Genomic DNA, 18,017 nt, shown 5'->3' on the forward strand with positions numbered 1-18,017 from the left:
TCAGTCTTCGTGTGTAACAGATAGAGAATGAAGACAAAAGAACAGTAATCTGACAGTTACTAAAAATGCATCACTCAAGAGGATGAATAGACCATTTCACTATTGGCAAATAGCGTAAGGTACACATTGTGCATGAGAAACATTCATTAAAATCTGTCCTAGGTCAATGTTACCTCTTCAAAATCTTGCACTGAAGAAGAATGCATGGCTTCTGAGCCTTGCTGAGGCATTTCTTCATCAAGATCCTGCAACAAAGAAAAGATGGCACAAAGATTAGACCAAGTGCTCTTCTTGCAACTGTACTGGGCAGTCCTGTGCTTCTGTCTTTAATTTGCATGTGTGTGTGTGTGTGTGTGTGTGTGGGGGGGGGGGGGGGGCTTTCCACTCAAGAAATGTTTTCTTCTGAAAAAAATACTGGCTACAATAATTAACAACTGATTCCTTTGCAATCATCCATCCTCTTCCACTTATCCTTATCAGGATTGTGGGGTAGCAGTTTTGGGGCCTATACCAGCTACCATAGGGCAGTACAACCTGGACAGATCACCAGTCTAACATGGAAGGACAAGCATTTGCATTCACACCAAAGGGCAGTTTTGAATCACCAGTTAACCTAACCCCATAAGCTACATCTTTGGACTGTGGGAAGAAGCCAGAGTACACAGCGAGAGAGCCCATGCACTACCAGCAGTAAAAAGTGCCTAAAACAAGTTAAGTTGTATAGTACTATCTATCTTAATGTTCAAGCCTGAGTTTCAAACCACATAGAAACAAAGCACATGTAGTCAGTTCTGCATGCTGTAGGTCAAACTGTCAAGAAATACGAGAAGACCCCTCCTAAAACCAGAGTGATGTCACCATGAAGCAAACTTTGACAGAGTCTCCCAATAACAGTGTGGTCCTCCTAAGTCACATTTGGGTGGTTAACACACACACACACTCAGATGTTATCCAGACTTGCACTTTGAAACAATGAAAAGGACCTACAAGCCACAGTCCATGTAAATCACATCACACCCAGGTGACTGCCAAACACAAACACACACACAGCATCCATAAAGAATGATGATAGATTAAATTATTAGTTCATTAAGTGGTACACTGGATTATATTTACCCTTTCAGGCTCTGGATGTTTCAGGTCCAGATCATTGTTTGGAAAGCTGTTTGGTTGCGGCTTTAGGCAGCTCACAGTCTTCTGAATCTGGCTGGTCTCAGTCTTCGTGTGTAACAGATAGAGAATGAAGACAAAAGAACAGTAATCTGACAGTTACTAAAAATGCATCACTCAAGAGGATGAATAGACCATTTCACTATCGGCAAATAGCGTAAGGTACACATCGTGCATGAGAAACATTCATTAAAATCTGTCCTAGGTCAATGTTACCTCTTCAAAATCTTGCACTGAAGAAGAATGCATGGCTTCTGAGCCTTGCTGAGGCATTTCTTCATCAAGATCCTGCAACAAAGAAAAGATGGCACAAAGATTAGACCAAGTGCTCTTCTTGCAACTGTACTGGGCAGTCCTGTGCTTCTGTCTTTAATTTGCATGTGTGTGTGTGTGTGTGTGTGTGTGTGTGTGTGGGGGGGGGGGGGGGGGGGGGGGGGGGGGGGCTTTCCACTCAAGAAATGTTTTCTTCTGAAAAAAATACTGGCTACAATAATTAACAACTGATTCCTTTGCAATCATCCATCCTCTTCCACTTATCCTTATCAGGATTGTGGGGTAGCAGTTTTGGGGCCTATACCAGCTACCATAGGGCAGTACAACCTGGACAGATCGCCAGTCTAACATGGAAGGACAAGCATTTGCATTCACACCAAAGGGCAGTTTTGAATCACCAGTTAACCTAACCCCATAAGCTACATCTTTGGACTGTGGGAAGAAGCCAGAGTACACAGCCAGAGAGAGCCCATGCATTACAGCAGTAAAAAGTGCCTAAAACAAGTTAAGAAGTTGTATAGTACTATCTATCTTAATGTTCAAGCCTGAGTTTCAAAAAATTTCAACATAGAAACAAAGCACATGCAGTCAGCTCTGCATGCTGTAGGTCAAACTGTCAAGACATACGAGAAGACCCCTCCTAAAACCAGAGTGATGTCACCATGAAGCAAACTTTGACGGAGTCCCCCAATAACAGTGTGGTCCTCCTAAGTCACATTTGGGTGGTTAACACACACACACACACACACACACACACACACACTCCGATGTTATCCAGACTTGCACTTTGAAACAATGAAAAGGACCTACAAGCCACGGTCCATGTAAATCACATCACACCCAGGTGACTGCCAAACACACACACACACAGCATCCATAAAGAATGATGATAGATTAAATTATTAGTTCATTAAGTGGTACACTGGATTATATTTACCCTTTCAGGCTCTGGATGTTTCAGGTCCAGATCATTGTTTGGAAAGCTGTTTGGTTGTGGCTTTAGGCAGCTCACAGTCTTCTGAATCTGGCTGGTCTCAGTCTTCGTGTGTAACAGATAGAGAATGAAGACAAAAGAACAGTAATCTGACAGTTACTAAAAATGCATCACTCAAGAGGATGAATAGACCATTTCACTATCGGCAAATAGCGTAAGGTACACATCGTGCATGAGAAACATTCATTAAAATCTGTCCTAGGTCAATGTTACCTCTTCAAAATCTTGCACTGAAGAAGAATGCATGGCTTCTGAGCCTTGCTGAGGCATTTCTTCATCAAGATCCTGCAACAAAGAAAAGATGGCACAAAGATTAGACCAAGTGCTCTTCTTGCAACTGTACTGGGCAGTCCTGTGCTTCTGTCTTTAATTTGCATGTGTGTGTGTGTGTGTGTGTGTGGGGGGGGGGGCTTTCCACTCAAGAAATGTTTTCTTCTGAAAAAAATACTGGCTACAATAATTAACAACTGATTCCTTTGCAATCATCCATCCTCTTCCACTTATCCTTATCAGGATTGTGGGGTAGCAGTTTTGGGGCCTATACCAGCTACCATAGGGCAGTACAACCTGGACAGATCGCCAGTCTAACATGGAAGGACAAGCATTTGCATTCACACCAAAGGGCAGTTTTGAATCACCAGTTAACCTAACCCCATAAGCTACATCTTTGGACTGTGGGAAGAAGCCAGAGTACACAGCCAGAGAGAGCCCATGCATTACAGCAGTAAAAAGTGCCTAAAACAAGTTAAGAAGTTGTATAGTACTATCTATCTTAATGTTCAAGCCTGAGTTTCAAAAAATTTCAACATAGAAACAAAGCACATGCAGTCAGCTCTGCATGCTGTAGGTCAAACTGTCAAGACATACGAGAAGACCCCTCCTAAAACCAGAGTGATGTCACCATGAAGCAAACTTTGACGGAGTCCCCCAATAACAGTGTAGTCCTCCTAAGTCACATTTGGGTGGTTAACACACACACACACACACACACACACTCAGATGTTATCCAGACTTGCACTTTGAAACAATGAAAAGGACCTACAAGCCACGGTCCATGTAAATCACATCACACCCAGGTGACTGCCAAACACACACACACACAGCATCCATAAAGAATGATGATAGATTAAATTATTAGTTCATTAAGTGGTACACTGGATTATATTTACCCTTTCAGGCTCTGGATGTTTCAGGTCCAGATCATTGTTTGGAAAGCTGTTTGGTTGCGGCTTTAGGCAGCTCACAGTCTTCTGAATCTGGCTGGTCTCAGTCTTCGTGTGTAACAGATAGAGAATGAAGACAAAAGAACAGTAATCTGACAGTTACTAAAAATGCATCACTCAAGAGGATGAATAGACCATTTCACTATCGGCAAATAGCGTAAGGTACACATCGTGCATGAGAAACATTCATTAAAATCTGTCCTAGGTCAATGTTACCTCTTCAAAATCTTGCACTGAAGAAGAATGCATGGCTTCTGAGCCTTGCTGAGGCATTTCTTCATCAAGATCCTGCAACAAAGAAAAGATGGCACAAAGATTAGACCAAGTGCTCTTCTTGCAACTGTACTGGGCAGGCCTGTGCTTCTGTCTTTAATTTGCATGTGTGTGTGTGTGTGTGGGGGGGGGGGGCTTTCCACTCAAGAAATGTTTTCTTCTGAAAAAAATACTGGCTACAATAGTTAACAACTGATTCCTTTGCAATCATCCATCCTCTTCCACTTATCCTTATCAGGATTGTGGGGTAGCAGTTTTGGGGCCTATACCAGCTACCATAGGGCAGTACAACCTGGACAGATCACCAGTCTAACATGGAAGGACAAGCATTTGCATTCACACCAAAGGGCAGTTTTGAATCACCAGTTAACCTAACCCCATAAGCTACATCTTTGGACTGTGGGAAGAAGCCAGAGTACACAGCGAGAGAGCCCATGCATTACAGCAGTAAAAAGTGCCTAAAACAAGTTAAGAAGTTGTATAGTACTATCTATCTTAATGTTCAAGCCTGAGTTTCAAACCACATAGAAACAAAGCACATGCAGTCAGCTCTGCATGCTGTAGGTCAAACTGTCAAGACATACGAGAAGACCCCTCCTAAAACCAGAGTGATGTCACCATGAAGCAAACTTTGACGGAGTCCCCCAATAACAGTGTAGTCCTCCTAAGTCACATTTGGGTGGTTAACACACACACACACACACACACACACTCAGATGTTATCCAGACTTGCACTTTGAAACAATGAAAAGGACCTACAAGCCACGGTCCATGTAAATCACATCACACCCAGGTGACTGCCAAACACACACACACACAGCATCCATAAAGAATGATGATAGATTAAATTATTAGTTCATTAAGTGGTACACTGGATTATATTTACCCTTTCAGGCTCTGGATGTTTCAGGTCCAGATCATTGTTTGGAAAGCTGTTTGGTTGCGGCTTTAGGCAGCTCACAGTCTTCTGAATCTGGCTGGTCTCAGTCTTCGTGTGTAACAGATAGAGAATGAAGACAAAAGAACAGTAATCTGACAGTTACTAAAAATGCATCACTCAAGAGGATGAATAGACCATTTCACTATCGGCAAATAGCGTAAGGTACACATCGTGCATGAGAAACATTCATTAAAATCTGTCCTAGGTCAATGTTACCTCTTCAAAATCTTGCACTGAAGAAGAATGCATGGCTTCTGAGCCTTGCTGAGGCATTTCTTCATCAAGATCCTGCAACAAAGAAAAGATGGCACAAAGATTAGACCAAGTGCTCTTCTTGCAACTGTACTGGGCAGGCCTGTGCTTCTGTCTTTAATTTGCATGTGTGTGTGTGTGTGGGGGGGGGGGGCTTTCCACTCAAGAAATGTTTTCTTCTGAAAAAAATACTGGCTACAATAGTTAACAACTGATTCCTTTGCAATCATCCATCCTCTTCCACTTATCCTTATCAGGATTGTGGGGTAGCAGTTTTGGGGCCTATACCAGCTACCATAGGGCAGTACAACCTGGACAGATCACCAGTCTAACATGGAAGGACAAGCATTTGCATTCACACCAAAGGGCAGTTTTGAATCACCAGTTAACCTAACCCCATAAGCTACATCTTTGGACTGTGGGAAGAAGCCAGAGTACACAGCGAGAGAGCCCATGCATTACAGCAGTAAAAAGTGCCTAAAACAAGTTAAGAAGTTGTATAGTACTATCTATCTTAATGTTCAAGCCTGAGTTTCAAACCACATAGAAACAAAGCACATGCAGTCAGCTCTGCATGCTGTAGGTCAAACTGTCAAGACATACGAGAAGACCCCTCCTAAAACCAGAGTGATGTCACCATGAAGCAAACTTTGACGGAGTCCCCCAATAACAGTGTGGTCCTCCTAAGTCACATTTGGGTGGTTAACACACACACACACACACACTCAGATGTTATCCAGACTTGCACTTTGAAACAATGAAAAGGACCTACAAGCCACGGTCCATGTAAATCACATCACACCCAGGTGACTGCCAAACACACACACACACAGCATCCATAAAGAATGATGATAGATTAAATTATTAGTTCATTAAGTGGTACACTGGATTATATTTACCCTTTCAGGCTCTGGATGTTTCAGGTCCAGATCATTGTTTGGAAAGCTGTTTGGTTGCGGCTTTAGGCAGCTCACAGTCTTCTGAATCTGGCTGGTCTCAGTCTTCGTGTGTAACAGATAGAGAATGAAGACAAAAGAACAGTAATCTGACAGTTACTAAAAATGCATCACTCAAGAGGATGAATAGACCATTTCACTATCGGCAAATAGCGTAAGGTACACATCGTGCATGAGAAACATTCATTAAAATCTGTCCTAGGTCAATGTTACCTCTTCAAAATCTTGCACTGAAGAAGAATGCATGGCTTCTGAGCCTTGCTGAGGCATTTCTTCATCAAGATCCTGCAACAAAGAAAAGATGGCACAAAGATTAGACCAAGTGCTCTTCTTGCAACTGTACTGGGCAGTCCTGTGCTTCTGTCTTTAATTTGCATGTGTGTGTGTGTGTGTGTGGGGGGGGGGGGGCTTTCCACTCAAGAAATGTTTTCTTCTGAAAAAAATACTGGCTACAATAATTAACAACTGATTCCTTTGCAATCATCCATCCTCTTCCACTTATCCTTATCAGGATTGTGGGGTAGCAGTTTTGGGGCCTATACCAGCTACCATAGGGCAGTACAACCTGGACAGATCGCCAGTCTAACATGGAAGGACAAGCATTTGCATTCACACCAAAGGGCAGTTTTGAATCACCAGTTAACCTAACCCCATAAGCTACATCTTTGGACTGTGGGAAGAAGCCAGAGTACACAGCCAGAGAGAGCCCATGCATTACAGCAGTAAAAAGTGCCTAAAACAAGTTAAGAAGTTGTATAGTACTATCTATCTTAATGTTCAAGCCTGAGTTTCAAAAAATTTCAACATAGAAACAAAGCACATGCAGTCAGCTCTGCATGCTGTAGGTCAAACTGTCAAGACATACGAGAAGACCCCTCCTAAAACCAGAGTGATGTCACCATGAAGCAAACTTTGACGGAGTCCCCCAATAACAGTGTGGTCCTCCTAAGTCACATTTGGGTGGTTAACACACACACACACACACACACTCAGATGTTATCCAGACTTGCACTTTGAAACAATGAAAAGGACCTACAAGCCACGGTCCATGTAAATCACATCACACCCAGGTGACTGCCAAACACACACACACACGGCATCCATAAAGAATGATGATAGATTAAATTATTAGTTCATTAAGTGGTACACTGGATTATATTTACCCTTTCAGGCTCTGGATGTTTCAGGTCCAGATCATTGTTTGGAAAGCTGTTTGGTTGCGGCTTTAGGCAGCTCACAGTCTTCTGAATCTGGCTGGTCTCAGTCTTCGTGTGTAACAGATAGAGAATGAAGACAAAAGAACAGTAATCTGACAGTTACTAAAAATGCATCACTCAAGAGGATGAATAGACCATTTCACTATCGGCAAATAGCGTAAGGTACACATCGTGCATGAGAAACATTCATTAAAATCTGTCCTAGGTCAATGTTACCTCTTCAAAATCTTGCACTGAAGAAGAATGCATGGCTTCTGAGCCTTGCTGAGGCATTTCTTCATCAAGATCCTGCAACAAAGAAAAGATGGCACAAAGATTAGACCAAGTGCTCTTCTTGCAACTGTACTGGGCAGTCCTGTGCTTCTGTCTTTAATTTGCATGTGTGTGTGTGTGTGTGTGTGTGTGTGTGTGTGTGTGTGTGGGGGGGGGGGGCTTTCCACTCAAGAAATGTTTTCTTCTGAAAAAAATACTGGCTACAATAATTAACAACTGATTCCTTTGCAATCATCCATCCTCTTCCACTTATCCTTATCAGGATTGTGGGGTAGCAGTTTTGGGGCCTATACCAGCTACCATAGGGCAGTACAACCTGGACAGATCGCCAGTCTAACATGGAAGGACAAGCATTTGCATTCACACCAAAGGGCAGTTTTGAATCACCAGTTAACCTAACCCCATAAGCTACATCTTTGGACTGTGGGAAGAAGCCAGAGTACACAGCCAGAGAGAGCCCATGCATTACAGCAGTAAAAAGTGCCTAAAACAAGTTAAGAAGTTGTATAGTACTATCTATCTTAATGTTCAAGCCTGAGTTTCAAAAAATTTCAACATAGAAACAAAGCACATGCAGTCAGCTCTGCATGCTGTAGGTCAAACTGTCAAGACATACGAGAAGACCCCTCCTAAAACCAGAGTGATGTCACCATGAAGCAAACTTTGACGGAGTCCCCCAATAACAGTGTGGTCCTCCTAAGTCACATTTGGGTGGTTAACACACACACACACACACACACTCAGATGTTATCCAGACTTGCACTTTGAAACAATGAAAAGGACCTACAAGCCACGGTCCATGTAAATCACATCACACCCAGGTGACTGCCAAACACACACACACACAGCATCCATAAAGAATGATGATAGATTAAATTATTAGTTCATTAAGTGGTACATTGGATTATATTTACCCTTTCAGGCTCTGGATGTTTCAGGTCCAGATCATTGTTTGGAAAGCTGTTTGGTTGCGGCTTTAGGCAGCTCACAGTCTTCTGAATCTGGCTGGTCTCAGTCTTCGTGTGTAACAGATAGAGAATGAATATACAGTGCATTTTTGAAGAGACTTTTGAAACATTAAATAAACTGTATGAGAAAGATAAGTTTCAAGCTATTGTCTTTAAAATATTCACTGTCATGTATAGAGAATTTAAGGCCCTATGATTAAGAGACAAATAGTCAGTGTGATTTCTTTATTTTTTAAGCCATTGCTAAAGGAGTAAAACAATCACCTGTAGCAGCAACGAACTGTCACTAGGGCCCATTTATCTTCAAGGGACAAAATTTAAAATGAATCTAACTAAAGAGGCTACACAGCAAAATCTCCAGTGTTAAATTAACACTAGAGAGTGTCTATATGGGTCCACACAACACTGTTGAGTGTTGAATTAACACTTTTGACAGTGTTATATGTTTAAAAGTAACCTAGTCAGTTTTGAAGATTAACAAAGACTAACACTGAGCAGTGCTGATTTTCTAACACTGGAATATTTCTAACATTTTGAGTTATTTTCCAGTGTTAGAAAATCAGCACTGCTCAGTGTTAGCCATTGTTAATCTTCAAAACTGACTAGGTTACTTTTAAACATATAACACTGTCAAAAGTGTTAATTTAACACTCAACAGTGTTGTATTTAACACTCAGAGGTGTGGACCCTTATAGACACTCTCCAGTGTTAATTTAACACTGGAGATTTTGCTGTGTAGAATCACATTAAACATCAATCACTGTTAAAATTTAGAAACCGAAAGCCATTTTTTATTTCTGCATACCTGCTGATATTTTTTTAGTGCTTTTAGAGGGCTTTGATGTGGCAGCCATCACAATTGCCTGTTTTCCATTAGTACCTACCCCTGTTTTTCCAGTAGGTTATAGTACCATGTAGTTTTTCAGTAACTACTGCACCAAGGTTCCAAGTGATCCAAAGTGATCAGAAAATTTGACATAGACTGAATGCCACCAGGTGGCTGGTCAATGGTGTCACTCGATAAGTTATGAGTGCGCCTCCTTCGTGAAAATCCAAGCCATCATTTTTGAAACTCTGAAATGTTTGAAATAGCGACCAAAATTAACAGCGTGATCCCTGAATTGAACACTAAAGTATAGACTGAGCAGCAGGCATTTTGTCACCTTGACGTCCATGCTTGCTGTGGCATTTATATCACTGGATGCTCGGCTGCATTGCTATAGTTACCCCAGGCACAGTAGGTGATACTCAATTTCAGTGAAAAACTAGATGCCCTAAGTCACGTTAAGCCAATTTGAGTAGGTACAAATGTAAAAATGGCTTAGGGTATGCAATTTATCAGTTCCAAAAAGTACAATTGTAGAAATACCTTGCATCTCCAGAGCCAATCCGAGTCACCATAATTATAGTCTATTTCTTCGCCTGGACTTATGTCTCTGCTTGCAAATAAGCATAGATGGGGCTTTCCATTGATATTTAATATTTTCATCTTAGCACTTGGACTGATGTGGTTGTCGTTGACAAGTCTGCCTAATGACCCATCTTCTTGAGATGCATCCACACTGTGGGGTTAGGCAAAAAAGTATTAGCTTAACTAGTTAGTTAGGAAGCTTTTTTTTTCATAAATCAAAAGCAATGTGTCATTTAATCTTAATCAAACTACACTGATATAATACGCACCACCAGAGTTTTCCATCAAACTTGAATTCAAACATGAACACCTTCAGGCTGTCATGATAAACTCTGTGTCTCCGCTCACATTCTTCTTTTGTTATGAGTTTACCTCTGTATTCCAAAAGAAAGTCTCCTTTTTGGAATGGAACAGTCGTGAAAATGCCCCGACCTGAATTGCAGAGGCATACCAAGTGAGTGACAAAAGACAAAGTGACAAACTCCAAATCTAATCCAAACTAAAGACCAACTTACCTTTGAAGGCATTTATGTAGTGGATATCAAGTCCCAGTTTGTCCCTTCCAGCAGAAACATGACAGACTGCATCCTCCCGTGGAGGAATGCGTCTCCTTCGCATGTTCTCCTGTACGATTGGCTGTATTACCAAAGCATATAAAGTATTACGATTATCGTCATCATTGTCATCATCATCAGTAGTAGCAGAACTAGCAGTAGTGTAGTTTACAGCATAAACACAGCTGACTTATTCATAGTGCTAATTTATGCCTTCTTTTAAAATGTTAAAGGCCTAGTACTCAAAATGGCGACATGTGACATTTCTGTAATGGCGACTGCAGAGAGTGATACAAGTACTGAGAAAGCTTAGGCATCAAAACTGTAAGAAGTTTTTTCTTCAGGCATATAAATAAATACGACTAAATACACTTATACCCTTGCTTTTATTTTAGGGCTGTCAGCAGAATGACAGACATTGGACAAACTGCCCGAAATTAGCTAACAGCGACATCAGGGATTTTGACTCAGACTGCGCTGGTTTAATTGTTAATCGCGTTAGTCGCGATGTCGGCATTAACACGTTTAAGCCACAATAATGCTTTAACACCGAGTAAATCCTAACACGGGTTAGCCCGCTTTATCGCGTTGACGCGGTTAGTCGTCAGCCCTATTTTATTTACTCAATGACAAACGCTGGGGCCGTTTTACTTCTTCAAAGACTCACTAACAGTCCATAAAGCATAAATTAAACCAGTTTAATATAGGCCTGTGCACCTATAATTTCATATAGTATTAAAGTCATGGTGCATTTTACATTAAAAAAGGCTTACCTTTGTGTTTTTAATCCGTCTTCGTATTGCCGTCGACATACACTTGTTAAAGGGCACGCGCGCGAAAGTTGTGGCGCCGTTTCCTGTAGGTACCGCCTATATATATAGCCTACCAATCACAATGACTTCCGGCCGTGTGTATTGAAAATGTGTATTAAATTGCAGTACCTACACACATCCACTCTAACTCGAAACGTCGCTGTGCAATACACTGGAATACACAAAAATCAGGTGAGGGGTATAGGTGGACTTTTAAGAAAATCAGAAAATCTTTTAATTATAGTTTAATAAATGAATTTACACTACAGTTTAAGCAAATACAGGTCAAAAGATAAATAATGACCTCATAAGAAGTAGAAACAATTATTATTTAGACACTTAAAAATGCATTTACAAGTCATGTTTTAGGGGGACACATGAATACACAGCAAAAAGTCGAAATGTCCCCGGAGCCCAGGTACAGCGCAGGTCAAATGTCAATCCATACCACATAGACGCACTCACACACACACACACACACACACACACACACACAGAGTTTATGCCAGTGATGCCGCTGCAGTTCTACTTTTCCACCAGTCAGGGTCACTGTGGCACCGTGAAGAGCAAGAAGAGGTAGAGGTATATGTGTTCATGTATTTGTGTGTGAAGCAAGGTTATTGCATGCATATGTATGTGTATTTGTGCGTACATGTGTACCAGTGTGCCTGTGCTATGCTGCATAACTTGTATTATGTTGGCCCCTGACATGATTTTAAATAACCCATCCACGCTGAATAAGTGGCGTTCTGTTGGTAAGCCCTTCCTGATTTTAAAATTCTTTTACCTATGAATCCATAATGCACACTTACACTGCTTTAATGCCTTCCTGAAGGGCACAGCCCTGTCTCTGTGCGTGATTGTGTATGTGTGTGGAGAGAAAAAAACCCCCTTCAAGGTCCCTAATATTCTCGTTGCGTGCGAGTACTTTAGATTCAGAAACAACAGGCTTTATGACTGCAAATATTTGCACAGTTAGATGAGCTGCATGAGCTGTTAATGGAGGCACTTTTCAGAAGTTCAACATTTATTTGTCACTTGCTCTGTTAGCCCACAGACCCATGATCTCCCATATCATAATCCCTCTAAAGTAATGGGTCCCACTGCTGACAGAGCCTGATTGATGTCGGTTTTCCCTTCATGCAGAGCTAGCTGGCTAGTTGACATTGACAGAGTGACTGACAGAGGGGTTGACAGAGTGACAAACGCCGAGTGACTGGCAACGTTTCTGAGTGACAAAAGAGGTGGTAGGAATCAGTGGATAATTTTCTTTTAAACATAATTTGTTCCACTTACAATTACGGAAAAAACAATTTGTCATTTTTCTTAGTCGCACTATAGGAAAGAATGTCCCTTGACATATTTGAAATCAACAATCTTCATGAGTGAGTCAGAAAGCACAAAACACTTCACCTTGTCTCCTCATCGCCTCCTCCGTTACTGCTAAACTAAAACAAACTTTTAGAACATTAAAAGATATAAATGCACCGCTTTATTATGTTGTAGCAAAAAACAACAACTCCTTCTTTTGAATACAAAATATTAATAGAATATAGTCCTAAAGATATTTCTGTTCAAACTTTGAGCTATTTTCAAACCCGCACGTTCAGACTTCCTCCTGCGTTCGCACACAGTGGTAGGTTGACAGATGGATCATCCGGCAGAGTCGGGCGCCTTTGAGTCATGGAGATGCAGATAGCACATTGTATGTACGGTACATCAGTAGAGTTTTAAGACCCCTTTAAGTTTTCCACACGTTTAGGCTCATGTTAAAGTGTGAATTAGTTCATTTTGTTCCCCGTCAATCTGCACACGAAACTCAACACTGACAAAAATAGGTTAAAGTCATCATTGATTCAAACTGGACTGAGATATCCAATTTCTCCCTAAAAAGTATTCCGATTTTTTTTTATGACTCTCACAACTCATTTGTCAGTGATTCTTGAGGTGCTCCAGCAATTTCATTACAGTGACTAATCCATTTCATCTGATATTATTAAGAAATGAACCCATCTGCCTATTTAAGATCACAAAAGAACCAGGAATGTCATGGTCCCTGTGCCTCCCCGGCCAGCCCAGTGTGGCCACAAGTGTTTGTTGTTTTTCTCTCACTCTGTCTCTCCTACCTGTCTGCCTGGGCGGAGCTCTGATTGGGCTCCTGCCCTTGGCCCACGCACCTGCAGCTGATCTCGAGCGGATTGCAGTTCTCTGGCTCTTAAGGCTGGGGCTCTGAGCTGTTCGTCGCTGGAATATTGAGTAACTCTCGTTAGTATTGCCTGGCTTCCTTGCGATTCTACTGTTCCCGTGTTTGCCTTCGACTTACCCTCGTCTGTGTAAACAGGTTTACCTGGATCAGCCCTTTTGTGACCCCTGGACCCCGTGAGTAGGAGAGTGAGCTGAGCTGCTTGTGTGGAGACTGTTTGGACGAGGAGCAGAGCGAGTGCGAAGAAGTGTGTCTCCCCAGCCAAGTGATCCCCGGGACCCTGGTGTTTCCCCCCCCTTCACGTGTATATAGTGCACCAGTGTGATTAATAAAGTGTCGTTGAACTGTGCTACCTCAGTCTGCGCCTGAGTCCGTTCCACTCCCGTGACAAGGAAACCAAGCCTGGAGGTTGAGGAAAATGATTGTTGAACTTTGAGACGTTATTGTCTCAAGGGACAGATCTGGGGAAGGATACATCATGGAAAGTGCGCAGGTATCCATCCATCATCCATCCATGATGGATCTGGTTGCCAGGCCAAATTGGGTGCTGAGGGCATTGGTCAAGAACCCAATGGTTATTGTGTATGAGATGAGTTTCTTTGTGGAGATTAGAGATGGTAATGCCAAAGTGACTCATTGGCAGGATGCACTGAGAACTTCAGCAACTTCAGGTGAGTACAACAGGACAAGACTTCCAAAGAATTACGTTAATATCTTAAGTTTATTCAGGTTTTTCACAGGCCCGCAGGCAGGAAAGTTTCCCAGAACCCCTCTGTTGCTGATACAGGCTAGTTTGTCTTTTTTTCTGCAGAATGTGGGCAAGGATTTTCAAAGAAAGGTGAGATTCTTATGACAGAGGAGGACAGGCAAGGTAAGTAAAGGTTGAGAAGAAGTTTAAAAGTAAGTGGTTTCAAAGTTTCCTGAGCAAATTTACTGCGCTGACTATGGCAGCAATCTGGTGATGTTGCTGGTAAGTGTTAATATGGCACAGGTGCACCAGCTGGAGCCTGAGGAAGCCACACCTAATCTGGGAGAAGGAAAGCAGAGTTAACATCCATGCACACCCATGCACACAAACATTCACGACAGGTAGAGAAAGATAGAGTACGATGGGCAGGAAAAAAAGATGGCAGGTCTGCAGCTGGAGGACAGGGGGAGACCATAACAGAAGGACAATTATTAGTGGAGCACTCCACCAATGAGGCCTTTATGGTAGAGGGGATTTATGCAAGCCAAAGGTCACCGTGCGCTGTATGAAGCAAAGAGTTGAGAAAACACAGTGGCTTTAGGAAAGGTTCTGGAGGAGCCCAGTCCGAACTGAACCCCAAACAATATCTCTGGAAATACCCAAAAAAGGCTCTGCGCCAATAATCCACACACAACCAGGTCGAGCTTGAATGATTCTGCCAAAAAGAACGGGGAAACTTCCAAAAGAAAGGTGTGCCAAGCTTGTAGGATCATTCCCAAGAAAACACAAGGCTCTCATTTCTGCCAAAGGTTAGTGAGGGGTCTGAATAGGTATGCAAATTGGATGTTTCAGTCTTTCATTGTTAATATATTCATGGCAAAAAGGAGCAGTTTCTTGTTTGCGCGGGCGCCATCTTGGCTTAGTGCAGCGATTCCCAAACTTTTCTTGCTAGGCCCCCCCTTTGATTTACAAGAAAAATGTTCGCGCCCCCCCCTGGGCGCACGCACAAACATCCTCCAACCACACACACCCATATTTTGCTCCATTGCAGTTTATTTCACACCTCAAACATTTAGTAAACAACTAACCAAATACAAGTGATCTGCAATAAATTACAGGTAGTAAGAAAGTAAACTACTAAATCTTTTATGCTACGTTGAAAACGCAGCTGTTTCGTTCACACGTGAACGGCGTTTCGAATCACCGAAACTGAGATCTTTTAAAAACTCCTTTTTTTGCGTTTATGTGTGGACGAGGAATACAGAGTTCGTCACGCCTTTTTTCACGTCACGCTGTGCGCCACATTATTGTTTACATGAGATGAATTGCAGAATGACAGAGACAAAATACTGTTAATCTGACTATCTTCAGTTTTTACACACTTACATACACACACGCAGTTACTGTCCCTCCATTTAGAAAGGCAGAGGCGTCCCGGTGTGATTATTTTACATGTAGTTGTTTTTTTCCTGTGTAATAATATTCAACATTGCTGTCAATACATTTTTCAAAAATGCCTCTGTGCAAAATGGGTTTAAAAACATAAACAGCTGTGGGATACTGTTTGTCCGTGATTTGAACCACGGGAACAAATCGTGGTAGGATCAGCCTGATATTATTTGTATCCCGCTGTAACTTTACTGTATAAAGAGCTAACATCTCCAACATGTCAGGACTAGTTAGTCATTACAACAAGTGTTTGTGAACTAAAAATCAAGAATGCGGGATACTGTTTGTCCGTGATTTAAACAGCCCAGCGCTGCTCCTGATGCAGGGAAAACCAATTCTGCAGGGGAGACCTACCTTGGCACGTGTGCAGGTGAAGCCAAAGGGAAGATATGCTTCACCATATTTTCTAGTCTTTGGCTTAGAATGAAGTCGGTATGGAAAAATATTCAGCGATGCTTCATCTCATGTTTTGCGTTTGTGTGGGCGCCCCGTGCTAGCAGTGTCAAAGCGTTTTTTTTTCTTTCCCTTTTCACACCACCGGCGGGCCCCACACTTTGGGAAGCTCTGGCTTAGTGTTTACTGTGATTACTTTGCAAGGTGAGCACCACCGCTGCATGTTTTTTTTTTTTTTTTTTTTTTTTTAAAGTAGGTATTATACTTTGTAAAATGGTGATTGTCCAGTCAAACTATGTAGATAATGAATTTATTGAGATTATGAGTTAATGTACTGTCTGATGAGAGTGTGAGGAGTTTTTTCCTGCTTCATTTGGAAATATCTGCTACGTAAGTTCCCGTGTGTTAGCAGAGCAGTCATTCATGCAAAGTAGTGGAAGATGGAGCATTAGCTGTTCAGCTTGACTTGCTAGTTGGTTTTTATGTTGGTTTTGCCTCATATGTATAACTTGGCCCAGGGATTTTTGTGCAAGTACCTTAATTACATGATTTATTTTATGCAGTTTGGTTTTTCATTTGCACTTCAGTATATTTTAACATTTAAGCAAAGTGTTTACTGTGATTGCTTTGGGCTGTTTATTTGTGCCCGCGGTCCGAGCCACAAATTGAACGCCAATCTCACGCCTAAGAATTCTTCTTACAGGGATTACCTGCTCATATATAATTCTTTTTAAAAAGTTAATTATGACCATCCATAATTGTCAGAATACATTTGATGAAAAATGAGAAAAAAACAAACAAAATAGGTCCCCTTTAAAGGTAGAACATTTGTGTTATATCAGGAAATAGCTGATCAAACCTAAGAGATATACAGAGGTCTAATATGTCACAGCCCACGTGCAAACAGACTCACATGCACACACGCACACGCGTGCAGGCACACAGCATGAAGAGCAGTCAGACAGAGACGCACACAGAGGCAGTCACACAAATTCATATTTGCACTCTGGAAAAGCAGTGATAATGACAAGCTCTAAAGAGGCGTGTAAATGTTATTTGAGTTCGCTCCATGTGGGTTCTTATTTTTAGGTGTGCTCCCCATATTTGTGTGTTCATGCTTTTGTGTGTTTCTTAAGTGTTTGCGATTTTGTGTTTGTGAATGTGCAATGATGTGTGTCGTGTACTCAAGCCAGGAGTGTATTGTTGTCACCTCGGGCCCACTAATATCATTTATACGGTTTTCACGCTGACACACACACACACACACACACACACACACACACACACACACACACACACACACACACACACACACACTTGAGCATATGCCCACACACAGTTGTAGCAGGTGTCTGCCTTGTCAAGAGAGCAAAGCAAGAAACATGCCTGTGTGGATCTGTGTGGATGTGTGTTTGTCTACAAGCTCAGGTGTGTGTCGGTTGATAAAGTTTATCAGCCTAGGGCACGTTGCTGGTGGGAACCAGTGTTGTGAAGGGAAAAGGCCATGCAGACAAAATGGGTTTGTGCATGTGAGACTCAGCATGTGTGTGTTTGTGTGCCAGTGGGGAGGTGGATGGCAAACATAAGCACTGCTGATGACCCCTTTCTCATCTCATAAAGTGTGTGCGCGCGCGCGCACAGTACACACACACACACACACACACACACACAGGCACAGCAGAAGATTTAAATCCATTTTGAAGAGAAAAGCTATCAGCATATTTATAAGCTGATATTTCAAAAACACCAATAACTGCAGCATCCAAAACACCATTTTTTGTAAGTGAAGGCATTGAAATAGATCTCATTGAAAGAGTCTGAGCTGGAGTCTGTACTAAGAAGAAAGTGCAAAATAACCAGGATATCTTTTTGTAATTTGGATTCTCTAAACTGAAAAACCCCCCCACAATCCCGCTAAGCAAACACTCCAATGAGACCGGCAGCCATAATCCTGCGTCTACTGTTAGC

General features: G+C 41.9%; 1 protein-coding gene across 1 annotated transcript; it reads right to left on the minus strand.

Moving 5' to 3' along the window:
• Positions 1–8,458: 8,458 nt before the first annotated feature.
• On the minus strand, positions 8,459–11,628 carry LOC112435566 (histone-lysine N-methyltransferase set-1-like). Its single transcript, XM_076879622.1, has 5 exons — positions 11,278–11,628; positions 10,466–10,586; positions 10,220–10,382; positions 9,909–10,101; positions 8,459–8,587 (listed from the first exon to the last, which is right to left on the minus strand). The coding sequence occupies exons 1-5, from the start codon at positions 11,314–11,316 to the stop codon at positions 8,459–8,461; spliced, it is 645 nt and encodes a 214-aa protein (XP_076735737.1). The 5' UTR covers positions 11,317–11,628.
• Positions 11,629–18,017: the final 6,389 nt, after the last annotated feature.

The sequence above is a fragment of the Maylandia zebra genome, linkage group LG22 (genome assembly GCF_041146795.1).
Source record: "Maylandia zebra isolate NMK-2024a linkage group LG22, Mzebra_GT3a, whole genome shotgun sequence".
Classification (NCBI taxonomy): Eukaryota; Metazoa; Chordata; class Actinopteri; order Cichliformes; family Cichlidae; genus Maylandia; species Maylandia zebra.